The sequence below is a fragment of the Pseudochaenichthys georgianus genome, chromosome 8 (assembly GCF_902827115.2).
Source record: "Pseudochaenichthys georgianus chromosome 8, fPseGeo1.2, whole genome shotgun sequence".
Classification (NCBI taxonomy): domain Eukaryota; kingdom Metazoa; phylum Chordata; class Actinopteri; order Perciformes; family Channichthyidae; genus Pseudochaenichthys; species Pseudochaenichthys georgianus.
This window is the reverse complement of record NC_047510.2, coordinates 32,330,680-32,346,877: the sequence shown is the minus strand read 5'-3', so window position 1 is coordinate 32,346,877 and position 16,198 is coordinate 32,330,680. Positions and strand designations below refer to the sequence as shown.

Here is a 16,198-nt window from a genome sequence, read left to right as displayed (position 1 = left end):
CGGAGGCTGAGGAGCGGTGGAAGACGATGCCTCAGCGCTGAATAAAACAACGAAACATCTGAGACAACAGGTGGAAAGCTTGGAGGCGAAAATGGAAGATCTGGAAAATCGTAGCCGCAGATCTAATGTGCGACTGATAGGCTTGCCCGAAAACGCTGAAGGGAAGGATGCATGCACCTTTCTGGAAAAATGGATCCCTGAAATTCTGGGTGCCGGTTCGTTTGCAGCACCGCTCGCTATTGAAAGGGCGCACAGAGTTCCATCTGGCAGACCGAAGCCAAACGCACCGCCTCGAGCACTTCTGATTAAGTTCTTAAACTACAAGGACAAAACCAAAGTGATGTCGGCTGCATATGAAAAGGGTAAAATCCACTTTGACAAACATCATATCATGTTTTTCCATGACGTCGCTAAGGAGACGGATAAAAAGCGCAGGGCCTACGATGGAGTTAAAACGAGGTGCAGAGACATGGGTCTACGGTATGGAATACAATATCCATCCTCTTTCCGAGTGACACATGACGGCAACTCTCACCTCTTCACCTCTCCTACGGATGTACACACGTTCCTGGAAAAGATCAAGGAGAGGCCCAGAGATTGAACAGTTCTGTGAAAGCACCTGGTGAGATTACCATAAAGAATGGCCTGCAGTATATTACTTGTTACTGTAAAAGGACTAAATCTACTATATACACTGTCAAAGTAAAGTTTTGTCTTTGCAGTATTTAGCAGTAATAATATGTATGTAGGCTATACACTGGTATAGCTGTTGAAGAAGTGTGTTTTCTGTTATTGATACTGTTAAGAATAAGTGCTGTCCTTGAACGGTTAAATCTAAGTTATGCCTTTACACTCCCAAATTCACATTTTATATAATTTTCATTAGATATAAAACAAATTAATAATCCACATTTTAGATCCTAACAATGGCAGCTAAACTCGGTGTTTACTTATGAATACATTTTATTTTAAGAGCTTTAAACTTGCTGCCTAGTGAATGAAAACATCGACAAAAAGTGAAATATTTTATAGAAGTGTTTTGTTTTATTCATTCCCTTTGTTAACATTTCTATAATTTGTATGGAAATTAGGGCGGAGCGACACTTTAGGGACTTGTTTGTGGACATTTATTCTGTTCCTCAGTTTGGTGGACCAGATAGCTCCATGATTAGAGTCTTTAGGAGGGAAAGGGATGCTCATCGTTTGAGCAAAGGGAGGGGTGAGGTTCGTTTGGGGAATTTCACATGGGGTGTTTTGTTTTATTTGTTTTATGTCATGGTGTGTTTATTTTCTGTTATGGGGTCGTGTTAAGCAGTCTGATAGGCATTTTTATTTCAGTCAGGTGTTTATGGAATTTTCTGTTTCTTCTAAATACTGTTAGATAACAGAATATGACTTCCAATACAGAATTTAAGATAACTTCATGGAATGTACGTGGGCTCAATAATTTATCGAAACTCAAGCAAGTGTTAAATAGAGCACTTGAATTCCAAAATACTGCTTTTACAGGAATCGCATTTGCCACAATGTGATATTCATAAGATCCAGAGAAGATGGAATGGTCAGGTCATCGCAGCCTCCTATTCTTCCCATGCTAGAGGGGTGTTAACTCTTATACATAATCCATTCCTTTTAACATAATTAGGACTATCTCTGACCCAAGAGGCAGATATTCCATCATTCACGGCACCCTTCTTACAGAAACCTTGAATATTGTCAATATATACGGCCCTAATGAGGATGTTCCCTTGTTCTTCAAAAACATTGTTCTAACTTTATCCTCCCTCCCAGGCCATTATATCATGGGGGGAGACTTCAATTCACTGGAGGGTTGTATTAAAGATTTGGAGGATAGGATTGTTACCCAAGATTCCCCAGAACTGCAAGCAAAACTTTTGGTCCTAAGGACTCAATATAGTGAATTACCGAGTAACCAGACAGCTGCTAGCTTACTAAGATTAAAACAAAGCTACTACGATCAGGGAGAAAAGGCGGGCAAAATATTGGCTTGGCGTATTAAAAAATTGCAATCTGAAAGGGCTATCAACAGCATTAAAACAAATGGTAAATTAACAAATGACCCTGCAGAAATAAATAGTGCTTTTAAAATGTTTTATGAAAAACTTTATACATCCGAACATGAAGATTCAGGCCAACAGGAACATTTTCTAAGTTCATTAGTTTTCCCCACTATTTCAACTGATTCAAAAGGAAAACTAGACCATATCATAGGAACTGACGAGCTTTCAGAAGCCATAACCAGCATGACGGGGGGAAGGCGGCTGGTCCAGATGGGCTTCCTATAGAAATCTATAAACGATTTAAAGATAAGCTACTACAACCTCTTTTGGATATGCTGTTGGAGTCATACGACCACCATCTCTTAGAGGGGCACTAATCACTCTGATGCTAAAACCAGGAAAGGACCCCACTGACTGTGCATCGTACAGACCAATCTCACTGCTTAATACAGATAGCAACATTTTATGCAAGACGTTGTCGAGACGCCTAAACAAACTACTGCCTTCCATGATTAAAGATGATCAAAATGGTTTTATTCAGGGAAGGCAAGCTTTTTATAATGTTAGAAGGGTACTAAATATTCTTTATGAAAAAAGAGGGTCACCTAACATGGCACTGCTGTCCTTAGACGCAGAGAAGGCCTTCGACCGAATTGAGTGGAAGTATTTATTTGAAGTGTTGGAGAGGTTTGGAGTAGGCGAAGGCTTTCTCAAATGGATCAGAACGATATATAAGAACCCAACAGCTGAAGTGGTGACACATAATATTACTTCTACATCCTTCTCATTGTACAGATCTACACGTCAGGGCTGCCCCCTCTCCCCATTGCTGTTTGTGTTAGCAATGGAGCCATTTGCCATGACTATTAGAGACTCTCCATCTATATCTGGGATCTCAGTAGGTGACTTGGATCATCGAATATCACTTTATGCGGACGATGTTGTTCTTTTTTTATCAAATCTTGAGTATTCTATACCATCTCTGTTAGAACTAATTACGACCTTTGGGGAATTCTCAGGCTACAAAATAAATATGCATAAATCCTCAATACTTTATCTAAATGAACAAGAGAGGCAGCAACCTAGAATACAAACTCCCTTTTCAGCTCATAGGGAAGGATTCACCTATTTAGGAATACAAATCACACCTGAAATGAATGATCTGGTTCCAGCCAACTATAACCCTGACTCTGTGGTAGAATCGCTTAACAGATGGACCTGCCAATCTCCTTAATCGGTCGTGTTAACATCTTAAAAATGAATACATTACCCAAATTGCCATCCCATGTGTAGCAAGCGGAAACATGAGATTAAAGCTGTCATCTTTGTTTGAGCAGGGTGTGTTGCAGAAGAGTGAGTCTGGTGCGGCAGGGGTCGTGCCGGTAGTGGGTCAGACAGCTGGTTTGACGTTCGAGCAGCAAAAGGAGCTTTTGGCCATGCAGTTTAATCAGGAGAAGTTGAGGTTGGATCAGGAGAAGTTGCAGTTGAGGTTGGATCAGGAGAAGTTGGAGTTGAGGTTGGATAAGGAGAAGTTGCAGTTGAGGTTGGATCAGGAGAAGTTGCAGGAGAAGTTGCAGTTGAGGTTGGATCAGGAGAAGTTGCAGGAGAAGTTGCAGTTGAGGTTGGAGCAGGAGAAGTTGCAGTTGAGGTTGGATCAGGAGAAGTTGTAGTTGAGGTTGGAGCAGGAGAAGTTGCAGTTGAGGTTGGATCAGGAGAAGTTGCAGTTGAGGTTGGATAAGGAGAAGTTGCAGTTGAGGTTGGATAAGGAGAAGTTGCAGTTGAGGTTGGATAAGGAGAAGTTGGAGTTGAGGTTGGATCAGGAGAAGTTGCAGTTGAGGTTGGAGCAGGAGAAGTTGCAGTTGAGGTTGGAGCAGGAGAAGTTGGAGTTGAGGTTGGAGCAGGAGAAGTTGCAGTTGAGGTTGGAGCAGGAGAAGTTGCAGTTGAGGTTGGAGCAGGAGAAGTTGGAGTTGAGGTTGGAGCAGGAGAAGTTGGAGTTGAGGTTGGAGCAGGAGAAGTTGCAGTTGAGGTTGGAGCAGGAGAAGTTGGAGTTGAGGTTGGATTAGGAGAAGTTGAGGTTGGAGCAGGAGAAGTTGCAGTTGAGGTTGGAGCAGGAGAAGTTGCAGTTGAGGTTGGAGCAGGAGAAGTTGCAGTTGAGGTTGGATCAGGAGAAGTTGCAGTTGAGGTTGGAGCAGGAGAAGTTGGAGTTGAGGTTGGAGCAGGAGAAGTTGGAGTTGAGGTTGGAGCAGGAGAAGTTGCAGTTGAGGTTGGATCAGGAGAAGTTGGAGTTGAGGTTGGATCAGGAGAAGTTGGAGTTGAGGTTGGATCAGGAGAAGTTGCAGTTGAGGTTGGAGCGGGAGAAGTTGCAGTTGAGGTTGGAGCAGGAGAAGTTGCAGTTGAGGTTGGATTAGGAGAAGTTGGAGTTGAGGTTGGATCAGGAGAAGTTGCAGTTGAGGTTGGAGCAGGAGAAGTTGCAGTTGAGGTTGGAGCAGGAGAAGTTGCAGTTGAGGTTGGATCAGGAGAAGTTGCAGTTGAGGTTGGATCAGGAGAAGTTGGAGTTGAGGTTGGATCAGGAGAAGTTGGAGTTGAGGTTGGAGCAGGAGAAGTTGCAGTTGAGGTTGGAGCAGGAGAAGTTGCAGTTGAGGTTGGATCAGGAGAAGTTGGAGTTGAGGTTGGAGCAGGAGAAGTTGGAGTTGAGGGGTTGGATCAGGAGAAGTTGCAGTTGAGGTTGGAGCAGGAGAAGTTGCAGTTGAGGTTGGATTAGGAGAAGTTGCAGTTGAGGTTGGAGCAGGAGAAGTTGGAGTTGAGGTTGGAGCAGGAGAAGTTGGAGTTGAGGTTGGATTAGGAGAAGTTGCAGTTGAGGTTGGAGCAGGAGAAGTTGGAGTTGAGGTTGGATTAGGAGAAGTTGCAGTTGAGGTTGAATTAGGAGAAGTTGCAGTTGAGGTTGGATTAGGAGAAGTTGCAGTTGAGGTTGGAGCAGGAGAAGTTGGAGTTGAGGTTGGAGCAGGAGAAGTTGGAGTTGAGGTTGAATTAGGAGAAGTTGCAGTTGAGGTTGGAGCAGGAGAAGTTGCAGTTGAGGTTGGAGCAGGAGAAGTTGCAGTTGAGGTTGGAGCAGGAGAAGTTGGAGTTGAGGTTGGATTAGGAGAAGTTGCAGTTGAGGTTGGAGCAGGAGAAGTTGGAGTTGAGGTTGGAGCAGGAGAAGTTGGAGTTGAGGTTGGATTAGGAGAAGTTGCAGTTGAGGTTGGAGCAGGAGAAGTTGGAGTTGAGGTTGGATAAGGAGAAGTTGGAGTTGAGGTTGGATTAGGAGAAGTTGCAGTTGAGGTTGGATCAGGAGAAGTTGCAGTTGAGGTTGGAGCAGGAGAAGTTGGAGTTGAGGTTGGATTAGGAGAAGTTGCAGTTGAGGTTGGAGCAGGAGAAGTTGGAGTTGAGGTTGAATTAGGAGAAGTTGCAGTTGAGGTTGGATCAGGAGAAGTTGGAGTTGAGGTTGAATTAGGAGAAGTTGCAGTTGAGGTTGGAGCAGGAGAAGTTGGAGTTGAGGTTGGATCAGGAGAAGTTGGAGTTGAGGTTGGAGCAGGAGAAGTTGCAGTTGAGGTTGGAGCAGGAGAAGTTGCAGTTGAGGTTGAATTAGGAGAAGTTGCAGTTGAGGTTGGATCAGGAGAAGTTGGAGTTGAGGTTGAATTAGGAGAAGTTGCAGTTGAGGTTGGAGCAGGAGAAGTTGCAGTTGAGGTTGAATTAGGAGAAGTTGGAGTTGAGGTTGAATTAGGAGAAGTTGCAGTTGAGGTTGAATAGGAGAAGTTGCAGTTGAGGTTGGAGCAGGAGAAGTTGGAGTTGAGGTTGGAGCAGGAGAAGTTGGAGTTGAGGTTGGAGCAGGAGAAGTTGCAGTTGAGGTTGGATCAGGAGAAGTTGGAGTTGAGGTTGGAGCAGGAGAAGTTGCAGTTGAGGTTGGATCAGGAGAAGTTGGAGTTGAGGTTGGAGCAGGAGAAGTTGGAGTTGAGGTTGGAGCAGGAGAAGTTGGAGTTGAGGTTGAATTAGGAGAAGTTGCAGTTGAGGTTGGAGCAGGAGAAGTTGGAGTTGAGGTTGAATTAGGAAAAGTTGCAGTTGAGGTTGGAGCAGGAGAAGTTGCAGTTGAGGTTGGAGCAGGAGAAGTTGAGTTGGAGAAGTTGAGTTGAGGTTGGATCAGGAGAAGTTGGAGTTGAGGTTGAATTAGGAGAAGTTGCAGTTGAGGTTGGATCAGGAGAAGTTGGAGTTGAGGTTGAATCAGGAGAAGTTGGAGTTGAGGTTGGAGCAGGAGAAGTTGCAGTTGAGGTTGGAGCAGGAGAAGTTGGAGTTGAGGTTGGATTAGGAGAAGTTGCAGTTGAGGTTGGAGCAGGAGAAGTTGCAGTTGAGGTTGGAGCAGGAGAAGTTGCAGTTGAGGTTGGAGCAGGAGAAGTTGGAGTTGAGGTTGAATTAGGAGAAGTTGCAGTTGAGGTTGGAGCAGGAGAAGTTGCAGTTGAGGTTGGAGCAGGAGAAGTTGCAGTTGAGGTTGAATTAGGAGAAGTTGCAGTTGAGGTTGGAGCAGGAGAAGTTGGAGTTGAGGTTGGAGTAGGAGAAGTTGCAGTTGAGGTTGGAGCAGGAGAAGTTGCAGTTGAGGTTGGAGCAGGAGAAGTTGGAGTTGAGGTTGGAGCAGGAGAAGTTGGAGTTGAGGTTGGAGCAGGAAAAGTTGCAGTTGAGGTTGGATCAGGAGAAGTTGCAGTTGAGGTTGGAGCAGGAGAAGTTGGAGTTGAGGTTGGAGCAGGAGAAGTTGCAGTTGAGGTTGGAGCAGGAGAAGTTGCAGTTGAGGTTGGAGCAGGAGAAGTTGCAGTTGAGGTTGGAGCAGGAGAAGTTGCAGTTGAGGTTGGAGCAGGAGAAGTTGGAGTTGAGGTTGGAGCAGGAGAAGTTGGAGTTGAGGTTGGAGCAGGAGAAGTTGGAATTGAGGTTGGAGCAGGAGAAGTTGGAGTTGAGGTTGGATTAGGAGAAGTTGAGTTGAGGTTGGAGCAGGAGAAGTTGGAGTTGAGGTTGAAGGAGAAGTTGCAGTTGAGGTTGGACAGGAGAAGTTGCAGTTGAGGTTGGAGCAGGAGAAGTTGCAGTTGAGGTTGGAGCAGGAGAAGTTGGAGTTGAGGTTGGAGCAGGAGAAGTTGGAGTTGAGGTTGGATCAGGAGAAGTTGCAGTTGAGGTTGGATCAGGAGAAGTTGCAGTTGAGGTTGGAGCAGGAGAAGTTGGAGTTGAGGTTGGAGCAGGAGAAGTTGGAGTTGAGGTTGGAGCAGGAGAAGTTGCAGTTGAGGTTGGATCAGGAGAAGTTGGAGTTGAGGTTGGAGCAGGAGAAGTTGGAGTTGAGGTTGAATTAGGAGAAGTTGCAGTTGAGGTTGAATTAGGAGAAGTTGCAGTTGAGGTTGGATCAGGAGAAGTTGGAGTTGAGGTTGAATTAGGAGAAGTTGCAGTTGAGGTTGGATCAGGAGAAGTTGGAGTTGAGGTTGAATTAGGAGAAGTTGCAGTTGAGGTTGGAGCAGGAGAAGTTGCAGTTGAGGTTGGAGCAGGAGAAGTTGAGGTTGAGGTTGGAGCAGGAGAAGTTGGAGTTGAGGTTGAATTAGGAGAAGTTGCAGTTGAGGTTGGAGCAGGAGAAGTTGCAGTTGAGGTTGGAGCAGGAGAAGTTGCAGTTGAGGTTGAATTAGGAGAAGTTGCAGTTGAGGTTGGATCAGGAGAAGTTGGAGTTGAGGTTGAATTAGGAGAAGTTGAGGTTGGAGCAGGAGAAGTTGCAGTTGAGGTTGGAGCAGGAGAAGTTGGAGTTGAGGTTGGAGCAGGAGAAGTTGCAGTTGAGGTTGGATCAGGAGAAGTTGCAGTTGAGGTTGGATCAGGAGAAGTTGCAGTTGAGGTTGGAGCAGGAGAAGTTGCAGTTGAGGTTGGATCAGGAGAAGTTGGAGTTGAGGTTGAATTAGGAGAAGTTGAGGTTGGAGCAGGAGAAGTTGCAGTTGAGGTTGGAGCAGGAGAAGTTGGAGTTGAGGTTGGAGCAGGAGAAGTTGCAGTTGAGGTTGGATCAGGAGAAGTTGCAGTTGAGGTTGGATCAGGAGAAGTTGCAGTTGAGGTTGGAGCAGGAGAAGTTGGAGTTGAGGTTGGAGCAGGAGAAGTTGCAGTTGAGGTTGGAGCAGGAGAAGTTGGAGTTGAGGTTGGATTAGGAGAAGTTGGAGTTGAGGTTGGAGCAGGAGAAGTTGGAGTTGAGGTTGGAGCAGGAGAAGTTGGAGTTGAGGTTGGAGCAGGAGAAGTTGGAGTTGAGGTTGGATTAGGAGAAGTTGCAGTTGAGGTTGGAGCAGGAGAAGTTGGAGTTGAGGTTGGAGCAGGAGAAGTTGGAGTTGAGGTTGGATTAGGAGAAGTTGCAGTTGAGGTTGGAGCAGGAGAAGTTGGAGTTGAGGTTGGATAAGGAGAAGTTGCAGTTGAGGTTGGATCAGGAGAAGTTGCAGTTGAGGTTGGAGCAGGAGAAGTTGGAGTTGAGGTTGGAGCAGGAGAAGTTGCAGTTGAGGTTGGATCAGGAGAAGTTGCAGTTGAGGTTGGAGCAGGAGAAGTTGGAGTTGAGGTTGGATCAGGAGAAGTTGCAGTTGAGGTTGGAGCAGGAGAAGTTGCAGTTGAGGTTGGAGCAGGAGAAGTTGCAGTTGAGGTTGGATCAGGAGAAGTTGGAGTTGAGGTTGGAGCAGGAGAAGTTGGAGTTGAGGTTGGAGCAGGAGAAGTTGGAGTTGAGGTTGGAGCAGGAGAAGTTGGAGTTGAGGTTGGATCAGGAGAAGTTGGAGTTGAGGTTGGAGCAGGAGAAGTTGAGGTTGGATCAGGAGAAGTTGGAGTTGAGGTTGGAGCAGGAGAAGTTGGAGTTGAGGTTGGATCAGGAGAAGTTGGAGTTGAGGTTGGAGCAGGAGAAGTTGAGGTTGGATCAGGAGAAGTTGGAGTTGAGGTTGGATCAGGAGAAGTTGGAGTTGAGGTTGGAGCAGGAGAAGTTGGAGTTGAGGTTGGAGCAGGAGAAGTTGGAGTTGAGGTTGGAGCAGGAGAAGTTGGAGTTGAGGTTGGATCAGGAGAAGTTGGAGTTGAGGTTGGATCAGGAGAAGTTGGAGTTGAGGTTGGAGCAGGAGAAGTTGCAGTTGAGGTTGGATCAGGAGAAGTTGCAGTTGAGGTTGGAGCAGGAGAAGTTGGAGTTGAGGTTGGATCAGGAGAAGTTGCGGAGTTGAGGTTGGATCAGGAGAAGTTGGAGTTGAGGTTGGAGCAGGAGAAGTTGGAGTTGAGGTTGGATCAGGAGAAGTTGGAGTTGAGGTTGGAGCAGGAGAAGTTGGAGTTGAGGTTGGATAAGGAGAAGTTGCAGTTGAGGTTGGATCAGGAGAAGTTGGAGTTGAGGTTGGATCAGGAGAAGTTGGAGTTGAGGTTGGAGCAGGAGAAGTTGGAGTTGAGGTTGGAGCAGGAGAAGTTGGAGTTGAGGTTGGAGCAGGAGAAGTTGCAGTTGAGGTTGGAGCAGGAGAAGTTGCAGTTGAGGTTGGAGCAGGAGAAGTTGGAGTTGAGGTTGGAGCAGGAGAAGTTGCAGTTGAGGTTGGAGCAGGAGAAGTTGGAGTTGAGGTTGGAGCAGGAGAAGTTGCAGTTGAGGTTGGAGCAGGAGAAGTTGGAGTTGAGGTTGGAGCAGGAGAAGTTGGAGTTGAGGTTGGAGCAGGAGAAGTTGCAGTTGAGGTTGGGAGCAGGAGAAGTTGGAGTTGAGGTTGGAGCAGGAGAAGTTGCAGTTGAGGTTGGAGCAGGAGAAGTTGCAGTTGAGGTTGGAGCAGGAGAAGTTGGAGTTGAGGTTGGAGCAGGAGAAGTTGCAGTTGAGGTTGGAGCAGGAGAAGTTGCAGTTGAGGTTGGAGCAGGAGAAGTTGGAGTTGAGGTTGGAGCAGGAGAAGTTGAGGTTGGAGCAGGAGAAGTTGCAGGAGAAGTTAGAGTTGAGGTTGGAGCAGGAGAAGTTGCAGTTGAGGTTGGAGCAGGAGAAGTTGGAGTTGAGGTTGGAGCAGGAAAAGTTGCAGTTGAGGTTGGATCAGGAGAAGTTGAGGTTGGAGCAGGAGAAGTTGGAGTTGAGATTAGAGCAGGAGAAGTTGCAGTTGAGGTTGGATCAGGAGAAGTTGCAGTTGAGGTTGGAGCAGGAGAAGTTGCAGTTGAGGTTGGAGCAGGAGAAGTTGGAGTTGAGGTTGGAGCAGGAGAAGTTGGAGTTGAGGTTGGAGCAGGAGAAGTTGGAGTTGAGGTTGGATTAGGAGAAGTTGCAGTTGAGGTTGGAGCAGGAGAAGTTGGAGTTGAGGTTGAATTAGGAGAAGTTGCAGTTGAGGTTGGATCAGGAGAAGTTGGAGTTGAGGTTGAATTAGGAGAAGTTGCAGTTGAGGTTGGAGCAGGAGAAGTTGCAGTTGAGGTTGGAGCAGGAGAAGTTGCAGTTGAGGTTGGATCAGGAGAAGTTGGAGTTGAGGTTGAATTAGGAGAAGTTGCAGTTGAGGTTGGAGCAGGAGAAGTTGCAGTTGAGGTTGGAGCAGGAGAAGTTGCAGTTGAGGTTGAATTAGGAGAAGTTGCAGTTGAGGTTGGATCAGGAGAAGTTGGAGTTGAGGTTGAATTAGGAGAAGTTGAGGTTGGAGCAGGAGAAGTTGCAGTTGAGGTTGGAGCAGGAGAAGTTGGAGTTGAGGTTGGAGCAGGAGAAGTTGGAGTTGAGGTTGAATTAGGAGCAAGTTGCAGTTGAGGTTGAATCAGGAGAAGTTGCAGTTGAGGTTGGAGCAGGAGAAGTTGCAGTTGAGGTTGGATCAGGAGAAGTTGGAGTTGAGGTTGAATTAGGAGAAGTTGGAGTTGAGGTTGAATTAGGAGAAGTTGCAGTTGAGGTTGGAGCAGGAGAAGTTGCAGTTGAGGTTGGAGCAGGAGAAGTTGCAGTTGAGGTTGAATTAGGAGAAGTTGCAGTTGAGGTTGGATCAGGAGAAGTTGGAGTTGAGGTTGAATTAGGAGAAGTTGAGGTTGGAGCAGGAGAAGTTGCAGTTGAGGTTGGAGCAGGAGAAGTTGGAGTTGAGGTTGGAGCAGGAGAAGTTGGAGTTGAGGGCTCAGCAGCAGGAGGTAGAGAAGCGTTTAGAGGTGGAGAAGGTGCTGGAGGCGGAAAAGATGAAATGTGAGGTGGAACATGCTAGATTACGGCTGATTGGAGAGGGCAAGCTTTCTCCGGTGGAGGATGGTTCTGATTGGTCGGCATCAGGTAGTGGCGATATTATTTCTTACTTGCGGTTAGGGCCAAAGTTTAATGAGCGTGACCATGACATTTTTTTTTACTCCATTTGAACGCATAGCAGAGGCAAGAAACTGGTCAGACAAGTGCTGTTACTTCAGTGTGTACTCACTGGGCGAGCACAGGAGGCCTATCCAGCTGTTTGTGGCGAAAAGGCTTTGGACTATGCCAGAGTAAAATCAGCAGTGTTAAAATCATACGAACTGGTTCCTGAAGCGTATCGTCAAAGGTTCAGAAGTCGGGTCAAGGGGGATAAGCAGACGCATGTGGAGTTTATCCGTGATTTGACTTCTCATTTTCAGCGGTGGTGCGCGGCAGCAAAGATTGCCAGTTTAGACGGTCTTTGTGAACTCATTGTATTGGAACAATTTAAAGATGTTATCCCTCAGCGTGTGGCCACTTGTGTAAATGAGCAGAAACCTTCCACCGCGCTTAGAGCTGCTGAATTAGCGGATGATTTTGTGTCGACACATCAGGGCAGTTTTACAGAGAAGTGGTCCAGGGGTGATTGGAGACGTGGAGAAGACGGTGGCTATTCCCGCGGTGGCGTAAAGTTTTCACCAGGCTCCTCCCGTAGATTTGCAGGTCCTGGGCGATCCGAGGGCGCCAGAGTCATTATTGCCGAGAAGAGGGTCATTGGAAGGAGCAGTGTCCGTTGCTGGAACCTGAGGGGAAGCCTCGTTCTTCATCACATGCTCCAGCCATGCGTTCGGCCGTTTTGGTTAAAAAACCGCAGGGTGTAGGATCGGGCAAACCGTTGATTTATGATTCAGCGGACAATGTAATAATTATTAATTTATGTTATTTCTGATAGGATATACAATCCACAATAGATTTTTGAATGGGAGTTAACGGACGGGTGGCGCAGGGAGTTAACTGACGGGTGGCGCAGTGGTCTGTGCATCCGATCATCAGATCAAGGCGGTGCTGGGGAACTCCAGTTCGAAACCCGCTCCTGCCGCCACTGCGTCAGGCCGTTGTGTCCTTGGGCAAGACACTTCACCCGGATTTGCTCTGTGGGTATTGTCCACAGTACATGTATAATACCAATGTGTACTTGTAAAACCGCCTCGATGACCTCGAGGCGTGAAGATGGATGGTGTGGCGCAGTGTGCTGTGCAATGATCATCAGATCAAGGGGTGAAACCCGCCGCTGCTGCGTCTGTAAAGCCGGCGTGGTCCTTGGGCAAGACACTTCACCTGAACTTGCTCCTGTGGGTATTGTCCACAGTGACCATTGCATGTATGATATATGTGTAATGTGTGTATATGTAAAGCGCATTGTAAAAGCGCTAAGGAATTATTAATGTTTGAATTCATTTCGTGTCACTTGTTTGACACTTTTACCCAAACCATCATATCTCAAATCGACATAATGGTTATTCGTCAAATGGGACTCCACGTCACGATAAGCAGTCTGAAGAGTTAAAGTGTTATACAGAAACATTAACAAGCTACAAAACACCTTAAAAAACGAATCTAATCCAACCCTAAATAATAATAAACCCTCAAAAAGTTGTGTATCTGAATACCGGATTTTTGGAATAATACTAAAACACAGCTTACATAAATCAAACAGTCTCTCAAATAAAAACAACCGTAGTATGATAGCAACCGAGAGTCTGTAAAACTCTATTTATCCTCATCACTTATATTCCAACTGGGTGAATTAACTACATAAACAACCATCTCATTTCCCACTGTGTGTAATGACAAAGGATGTTGGGAGGATTACTGGCTCTTCACTTCCAACATTAATCAGAAGCGACAAGTGTTCCTACTTCGGTCCATTTAAAACGTTTTAAAAGAGACTTTGAGGGAAAGCACGTTTCTCCCGACAAAACGGATGAACAAAATCCCACCTTTTGCCACTAACATCTAAAACCATGATATAGTTGTTTTTTCGGACGTGTCGAGCATTCCTAATTGGTGTTCAATCAACAGTCATTTAAATAAATTCAATCCAAAGTGACCGTTTCTGTGTTTGCCCTCTGATAAGTGTCCTTGATAGTTGAATTGCCACCATTTTGGGAGTATTTTGCATAATGTGTTCGCTGACAGAGGTTTAGAAATATGCAGAATTGTTATGTGATCATGTGATGCTGACAATTGAGCGGCCCGACCAAGCAAGGAGGCAAAGGCAGAACGTCCAAAAATATAACCCGGCGTGGGCATTTATTAAAAACATGGGCACAAAGTTCACCGTCTCAATCTGCGGTTCTCCTTTCACCCATCCTGCAGCCACAAGGATCTCACACACACACCCAGCCCCCTCAACAGACAGGGCAACAGAGCCTAAATACCCACCCTCCAATCATCACAACAAGACACAGGTGAGGGGGGAGGAGACAACACAGGACACCAGATGCACACAATCATCAGCCACAGCAACATATACTGTGCAATCACGCCAACAAAGTGCCATATCACCCGGCCTGAAGCCGTCAGTCCATAGTGACGAAGCCACCTTCGCCACAGATCATAATTAACCCCGCCTTTATTGCCGTCTTTGTAATGGATCACAATTCAAACAGTTCTAAGAACCATCAGAAATAAAACCCTGGCTCGTAAAATGACCCAACAAACATAAATCCACGCAAATAATCTTTCACATGATCCAATATGTGAGAATAATTAAACTAAGTGCCCTCCATTAGGTTGAAAAAAAGAACATTGTGGCCGACTCACAGCCTCGCCTCGTCCCGCCGTCTCAGGGAGGAGAAATCGGCGGAGCTGCAGCTGAGAAAAGATTGTGTGTGAGGAAGTCCGCGGATTGGTCAATCTGGACCAATCCTCGGACTTAACGTAACGGCTCCGCGGACGTAACGTCACTATACCCAAGAAGTAAACAATGGAAAAAGATAAATCTCCAACGAGGGTTCTGGGGCAGCACAGACAGGTCTTCTCTGTGTTAGAGTTTTACTTTTATCGTTTACATGCAGAAAAAGCTACATAACAAAAGGGGACGGGGAATAACCGGAAAAGCATGACATGGGACCTTTAAATATGAAATTGATAAGTCTAATTGGAATTCTGGTGGTATTTCAGTGGAGGGACATGTAACCAAAAATAACCTTTAACACAATTGGATGACTTTCTTAGAGCAATGTGTTTTTTGTATGAACTTGTACTGATGGGAAGATATCATGAAATTATAAGCTGTCGTTTTGCAAAGCTTCAAAGTGTCCGACTGAGGCAGAAACAGTGTCTGTCGCATTATAAAAACTGAACTCAGGGGAGTAAACGGTAAAAATGACCTGTATCTATCAACTGGAAATGAATGTATCTGTGTTTTAATGATATATATATAACTGGGAGCGTCAGACTAAGTCAGTTGGCATTAATCTTGAACTATGATTGTGAATAACCACTGCTCTATCATCCGACATTCTTCTGTGAGAGGAACTGAATATATTACAGCAGCGGTGGATTCTGCGGCCTTGAGAGTCAGAAAGCTATCAAGGCTTTAGTGTGTGTGAAGGACTTTGTTAAGAGTTTTGAAAAAAAAGAGAATAATTACATATGTATATTAGGAAGTATAAAAGACATAACTCCTTGAAGATTATGACTCGGCGAACTAAAGGTGAATATTAAGCTTTCAAAAGACGAACAACATTTGACAGTTTTATGGCCCATGAGGATGTCAGCTCGTAAAGTGTAATGGCTTTGATCTATCTGTGTGTGTGGGGTGTGTGTGTGTGTGTGTGTGTGTGTGTGTGTGTGTGTGTGTGTGTGTGTGTGTGTGTGTGTGTGATGATTCCCAGTGCGTTTGGAAGTTGGTACCTCACATAATATATTCACAGCTCCCTGATTATGCACATTAATTTCAAACGAGAGAGCCCATCACTGCGCTGCAGGTGCATGAAACAGTCAGGTCTGTTTTACGCCGTGTGCTTCTTCTCTGCATTGCCTATAAATTGCTAATAAATCAAAAGCCTTCCAATTCTCCTCATCGCTCCGTGAAGCGTTTCTGATAAAAACATTACCACACTGACTTTAAAATTCATTATCGGAATCAGAATGAGGTTTATTACCAAGTAGGTTTACACATACAAGAAGTTTGGTTGGGTGTATAATGGGGCCGACATTAACACAGTAAGAGCAATCTCGTCGTAAAAAGCAGCAAAATATTGTATATCCTATTTTAAAAACTAAAAAGAAATGTTTAAAAGAAATATAAAAACACCAAGAAATCTGAAAAAAAATTATGCAAAGGAATTGCTTTTGAAAACTAACTTTTTGATAAATGCTTTTATTCAATTGTATTTATGTTGAATGACTTTCTATTTGTTTACTCTGTGTTTTATAATATAATTTGCTGTTTTTAGATTAATTGTATTCTGTGTTTTAAAGGTGGTCTGTTGGTGCATAATTATCATTTTATTATTATTATATGAAAAGGAAAATATGTGCACTTTATTAGAACTTAAAGTGGAAAAGCAGTGCAGTTTTAAAAGAAGTAGTATTGAACAGAAATGTACAGAGAAGTAGATTTGAATTGAAGTTATTGTAATAACGCTTTGTTTCAACATAATTATAACACATCATCATGTTTTGATTGTGTAAATATAGGTGTATAAAGAGGCGAAGTCCCTCCCTTTCCGGGGACCTCCATGGGACCTTGTTTCGGAAAAATTATGTATTGAAGTCAAACGGGATCGAAAGTTTATCTTTCGATCCCGTTTGAATTGTGCCACGAATTACACACATGATGTTTGTCAATTTAAAAGATAATTTTGCAAGTCAAAAAAATTAAAATGAGTTGTAAAACTGAAGTAACACTTTGTTTGTGTGAAACCGCTCAATGAACTACATCTCCCGTCTCGCACCACACACCCAGACGGCCGTCACGTTGAAACATTTCACTTCTTTCTCTCAGAACGAGGCGGAAAGTATTAAAGAGGTGAAAATCACTGCAAGTCTG

General features: G+C 44.9%; 1 protein-coding gene across 1 annotated transcript in view; it reads right to left on the bottom strand.

Moving 5' to 3' along the window:
* Nucleotides 1-16,198, bottom strand: part of LOC117451744 (meiosis inhibitor protein 1) — a 171,601-nt gene that overhangs the window by 53,046 nt on the left and 102,357 nt on the right. Inside the window, exon 23 of the mRNA XM_071203907.1 lies at nucleotides 12,224-12,226. Coding sequence (XP_071060008.1) covers nucleotides 12,224-12,226 — 3 coding nt within the window. The remainder of the gene's footprint in view (nucleotides 1-12,223; nucleotides 12,227-16,198) is intronic.